Source organism: Convolutriloba macropyga, chromosome 1 (assembly GCF_964194025.1).
Source record: "Convolutriloba macropyga chromosome 1, txConMacr16.3, whole genome shotgun sequence".
NCBI lineage: Eukaryota > Metazoa > Xenacoelomorpha > Acoela > Convolutidae > Convolutriloba > Convolutriloba macropyga.
The window spans coordinates 13,309,643-13,325,836 of NC_134468.1; the positions used below are offsets into that span (position 1 = coordinate 13,309,643).

At 33.8% G+C, this 16,194-nt stretch overlaps 1 protein-coding gene across 4 annotated transcripts in view; it reads left to right on the forward strand.

Annotated features, from left to right (window-relative positions):
- The window catches only part of LOC142335215 (uncharacterized), a 36,018-nt gene extending 19,868 nt beyond the window's left edge, over nucleotides 1–16,150 (forward strand). For all 4 annotated transcript variants that reach the window (XM_075383620.1, XM_075383611.1, XM_075383627.1 and 1 more), the window contains exons 3-11: nucleotides 528–1,088; nucleotides 1,256–1,557; nucleotides 3,750–3,832; nucleotides 5,631–5,679; nucleotides 6,633–6,761; nucleotides 13,915–13,991; nucleotides 15,068–15,260; nucleotides 15,513–15,758; nucleotides 16,099–16,150. In XM_075383620.1, the coding sequence (XP_075239735.1) occupies nucleotides 528–1,088; nucleotides 1,256–1,557; nucleotides 3,750–3,832; nucleotides 5,631–5,679; nucleotides 6,633–6,761; nucleotides 13,915–13,991; nucleotides 15,068–15,260; nucleotides 15,513–15,703 (1,585 nt within the window). In that variant the 3' untranslated portion in view covers nucleotides 15,704–15,758; nucleotides 16,099–16,150. The remainder of the gene's footprint in view (nucleotides 1–527; nucleotides 1,089–1,255; nucleotides 1,558–3,749; nucleotides 3,833–5,630; nucleotides 5,680–6,632; nucleotides 6,762–13,914; nucleotides 13,992–15,067; nucleotides 15,261–15,512; nucleotides 15,759–16,098) is intronic.
- Nucleotides 16,151–16,194: the final 44 nt, after the last annotated feature.

Here is a 16,194-nt window from a genome sequence, read left to right on the forward strand (position 1 = left end):
TTTTACTTACTTCCGATTTGAGAAATCTCTTCACATTTTGAATATATTTCTCTTACTTTTTCCTATCGTTTTCTATTTAATTTTTGCCGTCTTTATAAAATCATTTTCTGGTCTCTATTTTTGTTCTCCATTTTCAGTCGGAAGGGAAACTGCTCGGCAAGAGACCAAAAAGACACTCTCTTTATAATTTGGATATTGTAAATGCAAAAACAGAGCTATATTGTTATTAAAACTAATATGATCTCTTTCTACTACCTGCAAAGCTTGGAATTACTTCAAAATTTCATTTGTTGAATGAAAGTTTTTATTATTATTAATTCAAGAAATTGATTTTTTGCTATCTCTTTAATTTAAAAACAAAAAATTAAGAACTTATTTTTAATAATATCAAGTTATATATTTGTTAGCGTGCGAAACGTTTATATAATAAGCTTTTTAGCGTTTTTATGTTAAGTTTTGAGTAATTTTAAAATCCTCATTGTTGTTGATTTGTTTTTATTGATTTGTTTATTTTTAAATCCCGACAGCAACATCAGAAGCGTAATGGAATCCTCACTTTCATCCTGCAGTCAGCACGAATCAAATCAGATTAACAGCCGGAGATTGGGGGGAAGTGTATCAAGTGAACACAACCCCACAACTCCCCCCAATCACCCCTCCCCCTCATCTACCTCCCCCCACAGCCATCAACAAGTTCATCAGAGCCGGCAGAGCAACTACGCGGAGAACCACTGCAGCTCCTCGACGTTCGGATCCTTATATAAACAAGCCTCGAAACCGCCTTTTGGTCATCACGATGCTGCGTTCTCATTTAACGAAGATGAGTCGCGGAAACAAATCAACAAGGGTTCCTCGACAGCTTTACCTCAAGCCCAGCGACCCGCACCCGCAAACCCGACCGCTCAGATCTCAGGACATTTTGAACCGGAAACGAGTCAGTTTGATCCACTGGGGTTCTCGATCTCGAACGTGTTTGATATTAGGGCGCCCGAGACATTCGTGAGCGAAAGTGAAACTGATGTTGAGTCGGGTGAAAGAAAAGAAAGAACGCTCGGCCAAACGAGAGGAGAATTCTATTCTAGACTGAGGTAAATTTAATTTTCATGCTGATCATTAATAGTAGTTTCCAATGATTACCGAATTGGAATCTTGTACAAGCTGAAAAGACACAAGCTGATTTGTCACATTTGACACATTTGCAAGGGAGACAATAAAAGAAAAGATCCGAGATTTTAAAAGTTTGTTAAAATTTCAGATCCAAGTCCAGTTTCTTCCCAGTTGGTCAGCTGGCTTCGAAAGAAGGCGGAATGTGGAAGGAGCACTCAAATAGCGGAATGGAACTTCCACTTGATTCCAAAACTCAGAGTGGATCTGGAGACGGAATGACGGGGGAGCTGTTACTAGATGGGAAAGAGCCAGACAAGGATGCGATTAAGATGTTTGTGGGTCAGATTCCGAAGAGTTGGGATGAGGAGACTTTCAGAGAGTATCTGGAAGAGTTCGGAGAGATCTATCAACTCAATATCCTCAGGGACAAAGTCACAAATGACAGCAAAGGTTACAATAAACATACATCTTTCACTTGACCGATTAGAGATTTGAGATTAGAGATTTGAGATTAGAGATTAGAGATAAAAATTTTTCGATTTGCTTTGAAAAAGTAACTTCCATTTTCAACATCCCGCTTATGCATGCTAAATCATCCTTGTATTAGCGACAGTTAATTTGTAATAATATTTTTGGACGGAAAGATCGAAGTGCATTGGGTATAAAGGCATTGGGTATATTGACATCGGGTATAATGGCCTGGGTTATAATGGCATTGGTAAAATGGCATCGGGTATAATTGCATTGATATAATGGAATTGGGTATAATTGCATTGAGTATAAAAACATTTAGTATAATGGCATCGGATAAAATGGCATTGGGAATAATGGCATTGTACAAATTGGCATTGGTTAAAAAGGCATCGTATATAATGGCATTGCCACAATGGAATTGGGTATGATGGCAAGTGGTATAATGGCATTGCGTATAATTGCAACCGATATCATGGAATTGGGCATAATGGAACTGAGTATAATGGCGTTGAGTATAATGGAATTGGGTATATAGGCATCGGGTATATTGGAATTGGGTATAATGGCATCGGTTACAATGCTGTTGGCTCTAATGGAATTGGGTATAATAACGTTGAGTATATTGGCATTGGGTAAGTGGCATGGCATATAATGGCATTGGGTATAATGTAATTGGGTATATTGGCATTGGGTATAATAGCTTTGTCTGTAATTGCATTAGGTTCTATGGTTTTGGGTATATTGGTATTGGGTTTAAAAGGTATTTTGTATAATAGCATTGAGTATGCTGGCATCGGGTATAATGGCTTTGAGTATAATGACATCGGGTATATTGGCGTCGGTTATAATAGCATTGGTTAAAATGGCTTGGGTTATAGCGGAATTGGGTTTAATGTCACCGAGTATAATATCATTGGGTATAATGGCCTTGTTTTAATGGCATTGTTTATTATGGAATAGGGTATAATGGCAATGTATATAATGGTATTAGGTATTATTAAATTAGTTTTAATGTCATTGAGTATGAGAGCATTGGAAATAATGGCATTGTATATAATGGTATTGGCTATAAGGGAATTGGTTATAAGGCAATTGAAAAAAAAAAGGAATTAGGTATCGTGTCATCGGTTAAAATGGCATTGATAGTAATGGCATGGGGTATAATGGTCTTTGGTATAATGACATTGGGTATAATGGCACTGAGTATAATGGTAGTGGGCAAAATAGCCTTGGTTATAATGGCATTGGGTATAATGGCATTTGGTATAGTGGCATTGGTCATAATGGCATTGGGTATAATGGAATTGGGTAAACTGTCATCTGACTATTAAAAGTTATTTTAGTAGTTTGATTGAATATTCTCAAATTCGTCATTATGTACATAGCAACCGATTGCTATGAACGGGATAAGATTTTAAAAGTCAAAATTAAAGTGTAAATTTAAATAAAATGCAAAACTTAAAATTAGAAATTAAGTATATTGCAAATCGAAGTTAGAGGTTCTGTGTTCTCTCAACTTGAAATAAATTGTGAAAAAATTTAATTGTTTATTTTTCGAGTTCTTGGATTTCACAACAGTGCAAAATTGGAAACAAACAATCATGCGTCTTTATATAATTTAGTTAGCCTTACATTTACCTGAGTACAATTTTCAGGTCTCAGGTTACTTTTTTATTTTTACCCAACCCGAGTAGGAAAACTTTGGATTACTAAAGTTTCATTAAAAGGATCGTAGCTGATGAATTCGGATGTTGTCAATCAATAATGGCAAACTTTGAATGAATTGTAATAGGAATTTTGTTCACTTGATGGTTTTTAGCGTAATTAGACTTGCCAATTCTTGTACTATGCCAGACATCCTGTACTCAAGTTTCAGCGACAATCAGTACTGATTCAGAACAGTTTCATTGAAATTCCAAGTTTTAGTACTGATTCAGCAGGAATGCAGGACCAACTGTGAAGTGATTTTTGAATTTTTCTGAATCAGAGCAAAATTCACAGAAGATAAACAGTATTCTTCCGAATCAGAAGATAACTCAGAATGAATCCCTGAGTTTGTTCTGAATCAGACAAATTCAGTGCAAAATGTGACCTGAATTATACTCTGACTTATTACGGAATGTGCCGTAGTGTTAGGAACAAGATAAGTATGTCGGGAGTGTGTTTAGGTTGTGGGTTTGTGACTTACTTCACGCGGGATGCGGCCATTGAGGCACAGAGGAATTTACATGACAAAGTTATCCTCACTGGGGTAAGAACAAAAACATACCAAATTAAACAGAAATTGGACATTTTAGGAATAAATTTATATTAGTTTCATTCTACAAGAGCTATTTTTTCTGTCAATAAATTAGCAGCAGAACAAAAATTATCTTATGCAAAAATTTGCCACGAAGAGGCTATCTGATTCGACATTACCAAAAATTTACAATCTCTTTTTTTTTCTCTTTTTTAATTCACTGAATTCATTTGGAGATGCCAGTTCTTTAGTAAAATAAACTCAGATGATCAAATTACAATTGTTTGTCTCAAATAATATTTTTAGCATCGAAAACGACGAGCTTTGCCATTTGCTTCTTTTGCTTTTTTCCCCAGCAATATAGGATTTACATCAGATGATTTTTGGCTCAGAGAAATCATTATTATTTTTATTCGCTAATGATTTTGATTTTTCATTTTCAAAATTTTATAATGTATCTAGTTCTGTTCATTTTTAATATCAGCAACTGTTCTTTGCAGTAATATATCAATTTAAAGAACTGAGTGACAGTACTTTCAAGATTTTAAGGAATTTTTAAATTTGATTTACTAAATTAATTTTCTTTTTGAATTAATTTTCATTTATTTAATTTTTCAAATGATTAACATTTTAAAAATGTGGGTAAAAAATTGAAGAGATAATTGCATCAATTCAATAAATTGAAATTTGAAGACAAAAACGGTATAAGTGATAACAAAGCAGCAACTTTCATTATTTGTTGAGTGATTTGGTTTTGAGGACTCATGTTGAGCTTGTAGCAAATTCTTTTTAATTAAAAACCATTTGAGAGCTTCTTAATATCCTAACAGTCGAGCGAGAGTATAGATGATGTATCCCTAGTTTTTCGGTACAGTTAAGAATTGCAACCTTGAAAAGCTTTTTTGTTCATCTAATTTGTTTTTTTTTCTATAAAAAATTTTTGTTTTGGACTTTTCGAGGTCTTTAATGTTGGAGTGATAGAAAAAGTGCACTGGAATAGGTTTACTTGATTGCAATCAACAATGTGAATTAATGGTTACCCTATCATTGCGTTTTGTATATAACAATTAACTCACTATCTCAACTGAGGCAAAAGCGACCATTGTCGAAATCTTCTGATCCACTTTATAAATCCACTTTACAAAAGACTGCTAATTCCAAAAGTTAATGAACGAAATTTTATGAAGATCTGACGCAATATTTAACCATCTGGTTATGTTTCCGGAATTTACTTGTTTGCTGTCCAAAAAATGAAACTAGTCAAGTTAACCCTTAAAAACATTATATTTTCTTGATTATATCTTACTACCATCGGATCCGCAGATGGACAACCGTGCGAAAAAAAATCATTTCATTAAAGGTACCACGCAGGAACCGTTCAAGATTATGCAGATTGGTAAAAGATCATGCAAGAATCTTGCAATAGTATGCAGATAGTCACAAGATCGAGCGAAAATCTTACAAGATCATGCAAAATTCTTGCAAAATCTTACAATGTAGAAGACAGCCTGACGAGGGCTGCCCTTTTAACATTGCATCAATTCACAATTTACTGGAAGCGCTCCTAAGCCAAGATCTCTTGTCATTGACGGCTTTATTAGATGAAAGACGTCTACAGTGTGTCTATGACCAGTTTTTTTTGTCATAAATCGTGTCATAAACCAGTGAGTGTCGAAAACTATTTATAACTTCTCATCTGTTAAGTTGATTAATGTCTCTTTGTACATGTAGGTGTATGTATGTATGTCTACAATTGTGTTTGTTTTTGTTTGTTTGTTTGTTTATTAGTTTGTCTGTCTTTGTGCTTCAGATGACGCACTGTATCCAGATGAAGCCAGCTGACTCTGAAAACAGGAAAGGTGAGAACAAACAAAAATAAACAAAAAAACAACATCCTCATCATAGTCATCAATGCCGATACACAATAAAACAATTACATTGACATTAGTGATATAATAACACGGGCCAATATGACAACGCGTGTATGTTGATGTCAACCTTTTCAACCTTCTGGCATATATTGATGTTTATTTATATGTTAAATTATTGTTTATGACTGTTTTCTAAATGGAAAATGTGCAAAAATTGTTTGTCCGTTTGACGCCTCTGGCCGTCAATTGTACAGAATAAAAAAAATAAATAACAAGCCATGATCGTTCTGTGAAAGACCTTTTTATCTTTCTGTTATTTGTGTATTTGTCTCTTATTTTCTGCTCTGTCGCGTTTTACTAGCCCGGGTAGCGACGCAGGCTTTCATGATGCGTGCAACCAAACACTATATTTTCAAACGACTCGAAGCTATAAAAGTCTATAAACCATATAATGCTGCATTTCTGATGTGGAAACAAGCGCAAATTTTAGCAAAATAGTACCTGCAATTTTGTCCGCATTTTCTGGATTATACCGTAATGGCGACTATTTAGAGACCAAAAATTACACAGTTATTGTCAATTTACTGCTTTCTTTTTTGTGTACCTTTTCATGTCTGATGTCTGACCCCTCCTTAGGTTGCGCTTAAGTTATAAACTATATCGCTATAACAATTAATTGGTTATAGTTATAGCCAAATGCGATTTCTGCTCATAATTTTGTTTATAAAATACAAGTGCGAAAAAATTATTTTAAAAATCAAATTCAATTGTAATAAAATTCCAACTGTTTGACAATTTTACAGTTTTATCTGCTTTTTTCAATTTTAAAATTTTTGTAAGATTTTTTTGAAAAAATTCTTTGTTACTTTTTAGTTATTAACAAATTTGGCTGGGTTTTGTTTTGTTTATTGTTTATATTTATTTGTTTGTATTTGTGTCAGAGAGGAAGCTGTTTGTGGGTATGCTTCCCAAGAGACTGAGCGAGGGAGAAGTGAGAGAGTGCTTTGCCAAGTTTGGAACCATCGAGGAGTGCACAGTTCTCAAAAACCCAGACGACAACTCCAGCAAAGGTACCCAACCCCCCCCCCCCCCCCCACACACACACACACACACACCTGAAAAAGAATAATTACTCTTAATTCCTATCTATGGCTTACAATTCCAAATAAACAATAACTTATTTATGAAAATAGAACGTGGCGGCTTTAATATGAAAATAAAATTGAAAATAGAATTGAGAATAGAAACGCGGCTTTTGATGAAAATATGACGTTTTTCCAGGCTATGAAGGGAACCCCATTTTATGAGATGCGAATTCGAGGAAAATTTGCTACTCTTAATAAAGTAAATATTTCAAATTATTTAAATGTCAGCAGAAAAAAATTGAACCTCAAAATTCTTGTTTTGATAAGAGGTGCTTTATTAGTAGATAACCAAATAAAAAAACATTTTATTTTAGAAGTTATTGACTGGCTTAAGATTATGTAATTCAATATGTCCTGAAAAAATGATTGATTATCTGTTGTTTCCACCCAAGCAAAACTTTTCCTTCAATTATTTTTTGAATGTTATTAACTATTTTTTGGATTTTCTGCGCCACATTTTAATCACGATTTTGCATCCTTTCCACCCTCATTCCACCCAAAATCGTTTCCACCCTCATTCCACCCAAAATCGTTTCCACCCTCATTCCACCCAAAATCGTTTCCACCCTCGTTCCACCCAAAATCGTTTCCACCCTCATTATCCTGATGTTGCGTAATTTTATTGTTTTGGTAAAAAAATTGATAATAAAACTTAAATGCTTGCTAATGTCAACCTAAAGCAAAAAAGAAATGTTATATGATGGGTTTCAAGTATTTGCTTCATTTTTATTTGAAAAATACAATGTTGTCAACAAAAACGCTCCCATTCATTGGCTATGAATTTCCTCTAAAACCGGGGAAACTTGAACTTACCCTTAAGGTAATTGAGGCCACAGTCCAATGTATCGAGATGCTTTATGTTAGCATAAGATGCGATTTCATTCGTTTATTTATCACACGGTTGTCTTCGCAAATGAGAAGTCAAAAAATTTCTAAATAGAACCAAGTTTGTGAATTAATTTGGGAATTCTACAATGAACATGAAGTAATGTTGTTAATCAGTTCTTACCGTAGTCCAAACCCAAGGTCAATTTTGCAAAAATTACAAATTGATTTACAAATTTTGTAAAATAATGTATTATAATTGCAAATATTTGCAAACAGGTTTCGCAAATTTGACATTAAATTGCAAATTTTTGCAAACTCTCACATTATTTTTGCAAACAATTTTATAACTTTGACATTAATTTACAACTATCACATTGGTTTGCAACTTTTTTTTTACAAATTTGACCTCGGTTTTTTCATTTGAAAATTGGCCCACAAAATCTTTAAAAAACGTCCTAAATCTAAGCTTAAGGCCTCTCTTCATAAAAAAAATGAAAGCGTCGCAAGATTTGAATGTACACATATTTTGTGCATCGACAAAATTTTAAAGAAAACAATAATAATAATATTAGCAAGCATCACCAAAATTAATCTAAGACATCAAGAAAGCAGTCCGGTCCTTCCTTTCTATCTTCAATTTTTTTTTGTTTTTTTTGAAACTTTTAATAAATTTTCAACTTTTTTCTTGAAACTCTTGTCGAAGTCGGAAGTTGGAACTTCGCTGCTGACATTTGAAAGTGTCCTCGTCGAACAGGTATCTAGTCGAATTGGCCGTAACAAATAACAAACTAGAAGATTTTTGAGAACTTTTTTTGAAACTTAAGAATAAGTTTGCTTTCACTGGACCCGACTATACCAAAACCATAAGAGACGTCTACTAGCAATAGAATTGAGGTCCTGATAATCAGGGGGCCATAAAAGCAGTTTAAAAAGATATTTGCAAAAGAAAGAGGAGGAATTTTAGAAGAAAAAGTAGGCCGAATTCTTCTGACTACGAAATAACGAAAAAAGACAAAACCACAGAGTAATTCACAGATATTAGTTCCTATACTACACATTTTGTACATCCGGGAATTAACAACCAAAGACCAAAAATCAAAAATCTTTCCTCTAAGAGAGCGCATAATTTTAAACTGATCTCGTAGTTTAGCCAACAACGGCTTTTTTTCAAAACCCACACATTTTACAGAAATTTTCAAATTCGGCGGCATTTTTAACTGAAACGCAATGCATACAGTTTTTACAACCTATTAAACCACATAAAGCACATAAAAAGCAAAAATATCCTACCTCTACGACTCCTTGGTGTTTATAATGTTTTTTACGATTTTTCTCGCTTGAAATAAGACTTTCCACTAACCCGAGTCAAATTGAAAGATGAAAAGTGTTCAAGTGCCGTGAAAACAAATGACAATAGTGCGTTGAGCTGGATATAAACGTAAGGGAGGCAGAAAAGTAGGCATTACATTTTGGGTAGTAAAAAATATACGTTTTTGTTGATTAAATATGTAAATTTTGAAAATGGTAAAGCGTCACTTTTGTTAGCCTTCCAATCAATCTAAAAAGCGTGCTATAGCAAAACAGCACTCCTACTGCCGGTAACACACAGCTTAAAACTGAAAATTGGGGTCCCATTTTTTTTCGCCTTAAACCAATTTTTATCGTGGGCCTAAACAGAAAGTTTCACATGTACTTTAACGGCGATAACTTATTTGAAACACCGGTTTCTAGGAAAAAAAATCAAGTCTTATTTTTTTTAAAATTATGTTGCCTTTGCCAAGCGTGACTAGTAGAGTGGGCAACAAAAGATGTAATATTAAAGCTTCCAGAGACTTACAGCTTGGTGTTTATAATGTTTTTTACGATTTTTCTCTCTTGAAATAAGAATTTCCACTGACCCGAGTCAAATTGAAGGAAGAAAAGTGTTCAAGTACCGTGAAAACAAATCGACAGTAATGCGTTGAGCTGGATATAAACGTAAGGGAGGCAGAAAAGCAGGCACTACGTTTTTCGTAGCTTCATTTTTATTTGAAAAATACAATGTTGTCAACAAAAACGCTCCCATTCATTGGCTATGAATTTCCTCTAAAACCGGGGAAACTTGAACTTACCCTTAAGGTAATTGAGGCCACAGTCCAATGTATCGAGATGCTTTATGTTAGCATAAGATGCGATTTCATTCGTTTATTTATCACACGGTTGTCTTCGCAAATGAGAAGTCAAAAAATTTCTAAATAGAACCAAGTTTGTGAATTAATTTGGGAATTCTAGAATGAACATGAAGTAATGTTGTTAATCAGTTCTTACCGTAGTCCAAACCCAAGGTCAATTTTGCAAAAATTACAAATTGATTTACAAATTTTGTAAAATAATGTATTATAATTGCAAATATTTGCAAACAGGTTTCGCAAATTTGACATTAAATTGCAAATTTTTGCAAACTCTCACATTATTTTTGCAAACAATTTTATAACTTTGACATTAATTTACAACTATCACATTGGTTTGCAACTTTTTTTTTACAAATTTGACCTCGGTTTTTTCATTTGAAAATTGGCCCACAAAATCTTTAAAAAACGTCCTATACCAAAACTATACCAAAACCATAAGAGACGTCTACTAGAAATAGAATTGAGGTCCTGATAATCAGGGGGCCATAAAAGCAGTTTAAAAAGATATTTGCAAAAGAAAGAGGAGGAATTTTAGAAGAAAAAGTAGACCGAATTCTTCTGACTACGAAATAACGAAAAAAGACAAAACCACAGAGTAATTCACAGATATTAGTTCCTATACTACATATTTTGTACATCCGGGAATTAACAACCAAAGACCAAAAATCAAAAATCTTTCCTCTAAGAGAGCGCATAATTTTAAACTGATCTCGTAGTTTGGCCAACAACGGCTTTTTCAAAAACCCACACATTTTACTGAAATTTTCAAATTCGGCGGCATTTTTAACTGAAACGCAATGCATACAGTTTTTACAACCTATTAAACCACATAAAGCACATAAAAAGCAAAAATATCCTACCTCTACGACTCCTTGGTGTTTATAATGTTTTTTACAATTTTTCTCGCTTGAAATAAGACTTTCCACTAACCCGAGTCAAATTGAAAGATGAAAAGTGTTCAAGTACCGTGAAAACAAATGACAATAGTGCGTTGAGCTGGATATAAACGTAAGGGAGGCAGAAAAGTAGGCATTACATTTTGGGTAGTAAAAAATATACGTTTTTGTTGATTAAATATGTAAATTTTGAAAATGGTAAAGCATCACTTTTGTTAGCCTTCCAATCCATCTAAAAAGCGTGCTATAGCAAAACAGCACTCCTACTGCCGGTAACACACAGCTTAAAACTGAAAATTGGGGTCCCATTTTTTTCGCCTTAAACCAATTTTTATCGTGGGCCTAAACAGAAAGTTTCACATGTACTTTAACGGCGATAACTTATTTGAAACACCGGTTTCCAGAAAAAAATCAAGTCTTATTTTTTTTAAAATTATATTGCCTTTGCCAAGCGTGACTAGTAGAGTGGGCAACAAAAGATGTAATATTAAAGCTTCCAGAGACTTACAGCTTGGTGTTTATAATGTTTTTTACGATTTTTCTCTCTTGAAATAAGATTTTCCACTGACCCGAGTCAAATTGAAAGAAGAAAAGTGTTCAAGTACCGTGAAAACAAATCGACAGTAGTGCGTTGAGCTGGATATAAACGTAAGGGAGGCAGAAAAGCAGGCACTACGTTTTGCGTAGCAATAAATAAACGTTTTTGTTGATTAATTGTGTAAATTTCGAAAATGGTAAAGCATCACTTTTGTAAGTCTTCCAATCCATCTAAAAAGCTTGCCATAGCAAAGCAGCACTCCTACTGAGGGTAAAACACAGCTAAAAATTGAAAATTGGGGTCCCAAATTTTTTCGCCTTAAACCATTTTTTTTCTCGGGCCTAAACAGAATGTTTCATATCAACTTTAACAATTGAGATGGGTTAAATTGTTTTTAAGGTAAAATTACCTGAACTTTATTTAGTATGTGTCACTACGTAGCGCTGGGTGCAGCAACGGGTTGTTTTTATCATTTTTTACGAATTTGCAAATATTTGCAATTTTCGCCTTGGTTTGCAAATATTTGCAAATTTGACCTTCAGCAGTGACAATTTGCAAATATTTGCAAATTTGACATTAATCCCGAAAAATTTGCAAATATTTGCAAATTTGACATTACGTTTGGACTAGGGTAGTGTGACCTCAACAGTTGTATAACTTATTCCAATGTTTTGTTGATTTGATAGGAAAAGAAATTTAGTCAACAAAACTTGTGATTTGAACAAATACGTTGAAAAATACAGCCACATGAACTTACAGCCTAATAACCAATGTTAAGGGGCCGGTTTATGGTTGTCGGTTTGTTCGAATTTTGAATTTTTTTACAGAGAGTGTTGATTTAAAAAGGACAGTGTAGTTTTATTCTTTTTGACCACAAAATGATCTAAAAAACCAGTGTTCTTGCCTAGAAGATGAAGATTAATTCCGAAAAATTAAACAAAATTATGGAGTTATATATGTTGACATGAACTTAGAATGAACAAGTTAAAAACAGTCTAAGTACACGATCATTCGTATTGTGCACAACAACACAGGGTAGTTTCTCCAGGATAGTCCCAAAAACATCTAAAAGAGTTCATGAACAACAAGAAATTTCCGCATATCAAGTTGTAGTCTTGTTTTTATAGCTGTGGTCAAATTTTTTGTTTCCCAAAAAGAAATGGACCTAGCTGCGCTATGATATTGAATGACTTCATTATATTATAAGGTTGCTAAGACGTCGAAACCAATATTTTTATTTTATTTTGAAAAGTTATTTTAAAAATTATTTTATTTTGAAAAATTATTTTAAAATAAATTTAATCAACAATACTTAAAATTTCTGTACGTTGTAAAACTGAAAACAAAAAGATAAAAGTAAGAGCTTGAGAAATTTTTTGGGGTTATTTTTGATTGAAAAATCATTGTTTGAAATCCAATTCCTTTAGTGGTGTTTGAAAATGAAGAATCTAAATTAAACATTCATGCGCGTTTGAAATCTTTCATGATGGTTCTTAATAACGTTTGGATCGTTTCATCTACTGATGTTTTCTATAGAACCTTTTCAATATCACATACCCTCTCCGCTATATGCTATATATAAAAGCAGTGGTTGAACGAGTAAAGCTAAATAAGACCATAAAGTTAATTTAGTTGCAGCTAAATCACATCCGGTCATTAATAAGATACAATTGTCCAGCAGTCCCTATCATCTGCATCTTTTGATCGCAACTTTCAACTTTTGGTTAATTCTGTTCCATATATGTTGTCAATCTTAAAGTACCTCAGGCTATTTGGCCCTATTAATATTTGTGTTTTGCGCATTAGTATAGCGCACAGGTTTATGAAATTTAAGCTATGGGGTATTGTTGATTCGTTTTAAGCAAAACTCTGGCAGCGGTTGGAGAGGAGGGGGAGGGGAGAGGGAGAGGGGGGGGGGGGGGGTGGGGGGGGACTTATTACTATTTGCTTTATTCATCGTCGCATCGCTTGGAGAAGTGTCGAGCATATATTGATGAAGTATTTAATTAATAAAGCATTAGCTTAATTACGGTCCTTGCCTCTCTTATCTCAAATACAAACTTTCTAGCCTATCTCGATCGGTCATTTGATCAATTAAGCCACCAGAACTCTCTAATATTAGTCTACTTACAAACTAGGCATCGTTAGATCAATCAACTTTACCTGTATATCTGGCTCATTAGAATCTAAGATTATAAATAGTTGTTTATAACTCATATTATACTTTCATATAATCATTTGTTTTTGCCGGCTTCTATCTGTATCTGTGCTGTGTGTGTGTGTGTGATCTTCGTTCCTTATTTTGTAGATAGTTTTTCTGTAATCATACCGATTAAATTAGATCAACCAATTTCAGTTATTTACACTTTCTGTTAGTTAACGAAAACCCCTCTTTTTAAATATTATTTGCGAAATACTTTGAATTTGATACGAACCGCGATCAGAAATATCTAACATTTTTCATCTTAGTTTGAGAGTTTTGTTTTCAAATTTATCTTTTACTGGAATTGGCTTAAATATCTTGTAAGTTCAAGATTTTGGTCGCCATTATATTGTAAAATATTCAACAATATTCAACGCCTAATTTGAGGAAGTGCAAAACGTGTTGAGTTGGTTCATCAGTTTTATTCTCGGGTTACTTTTAGGCTGTGCTTTTGTCACTTTCACCCGCAAGGCGGACGCACAAAATGCAATTCGGCAGATGAATGGTCATATTTTGGACGTGAGTATCATTTTTTAAATACCCAATTAATCACACTGCTGTAGTATTCCTAGAACAACTCACATGCCTCAGTGATTGTAGAAATTTCATCGCGCAATAACTGATAAAATGGTTATGAAGAAATTTTATTGTTTACGATCTCATTGGATTGATTTTAATTATTGAAACTTGGTAAAAAATCAGCTCTGAGCGTTGCAGATAATGGAATTATTGGAAAATAGTAAGTGACGTTATAAGTTATAATTGTCATTTCCCAAAGGTGAAAAGTATTTTGTAATTTATGGTAAAACCTAATGTAAATTGTGCAAAAGATAAGTTTGGCATAGCTTGACAGGAACCTCTGTTTGTCCAGCGTATACTTGGTTAGAGAAATGCCCTAAAAATCAATCAAAAATTGAATTGTTTGTGAATGGTAATTAAAAAAAATACTGAAATGGCAACTTGTTTTGAACTCCAATTGTAAATCAGCACATGACAATTGCAAATCCAAGTGTTTTTTATCTAATTTAGTTTTTCTGTAATTTGCTTCTCTTTATATATTATACCTATGTTTGAGGCTTCTGTTGATATTGCCGTTGACAGTTGAGATGCTATCATTGAAAAACTTTAAAAAAATATATTTTTAAAATTAAAAACCTGTAAGATAGGTATCGTTTAGGGTCATGCATTTCTTAATTATCAATCAGCCCGATTATCTTAGTTTAGTTTTGGCGCATTAAATTCTATTCAATAGAAAAAATTTCAGAGCCCATCACTACAAAATACATAGAAATATTTTTTGTAGAGGCTGGATATTTTTTTAAATTAGCTTATACCACTCCAAACGCTCATGTTGCGAGTTGTTGGTCAATCCGACGATACTTAACATTTTACGAAATAAGAAGCGCTTCCAACTTTTAAGTGAGCGATCAAAAGCTTAACTTAGTAACTTAGTTTTCTATCTTTTCAATTTTTAGTTCTTTGCTTCAATTTTTGCCACCACGTTAGTTTATTTTTAAGTAGAAAGCATTTCGAAACATTTTTAAGGAATTTTTCTAATTGGAACAATTTGAACAATTTGCAGTTTTGTGTTTCAGTCCAGCAAAGGTACAGCAATAGTAGTGAAGAACGCAGACTCTCAAAAAGACAAAGAGAACAAGAGGACAATGCAACAACACTCTACCCATTGGGCAACTAGTCCCTCTGTTTATGGTTGGCCATCCCAAAACACAGCAACACAACCCCAACCAGCCACAATTCTTGCTACAGACACAACCGATCACACCACAGGTACCTGATCAATGATATTTTACAGTGTAAAGTTGGTATCAGGGCAAAATTTTCTATCGGGTTCTCTATTTAGGCGCAAAATTCTCTATTTTGGCCGTCCCATGATTCTGTTTGAATAATTTTTTTTCACTTCAGTTAATTTTACTAAGTTTTTTTTACCACACCGAATATTTTTCTTAACTTCTCCAAATTTCACCATTTGTGTTACAAAAGTCAAACTTTTGTCTATAAAGAGTTTTATTTGTTAACAAGGTGGTCAATTTTTGAATCATCACCAACAACATGACCTTCTATCTCAATCTGGAACTGCAGGGGCTGGTGCAACTTCCGGACTTTCTTCAGCAGCAGCCGCAGCCGCACTTACCAATTGTCTCAACCAGCAGATAGCAGCCGCATCCACTCTGCTGGCCGCAAACCCAGCCACTGGAAACCCCAACCCATAACACTACACCTTCGCACCCCAATGCTAATTTGCTAACCGCAGCAGCCGCAGCCGCAGTAATTATAAACATATTACATAACTAGGCTCAACTTTTTCGAAAATTTTTTCCGATGAAAGTTTGACTTGGCATTTATAACTATTTAATTTTTACTATCATATGGAGAGCCCAAAACCGAAATTTTTGTTAATAAAACTTCTATTCTTTTGAAAATAGGGTTAGGGGTGTGAAGATTCCAAAACAATAAATAAAGGAACTATTAAAACTGCGGAAACAAAATTGAATCTATATCGTTGTCTGTGATATTTTTGAATGTTTTTTCAATTTTTACTATGAATGAAATTTTGTTGTCAGCCTATCTCTGAATTAGAAATTCCTAATTTGGTTGTTGTTTTCAGGTGGCAGCCAATCAAGTAAATGCAGCAACTGATCTGTCAACTCAAAGTCAAGGTCAGTCAAACATTTTTTCATGTTTCTAAAGCTGTCGTTTTATT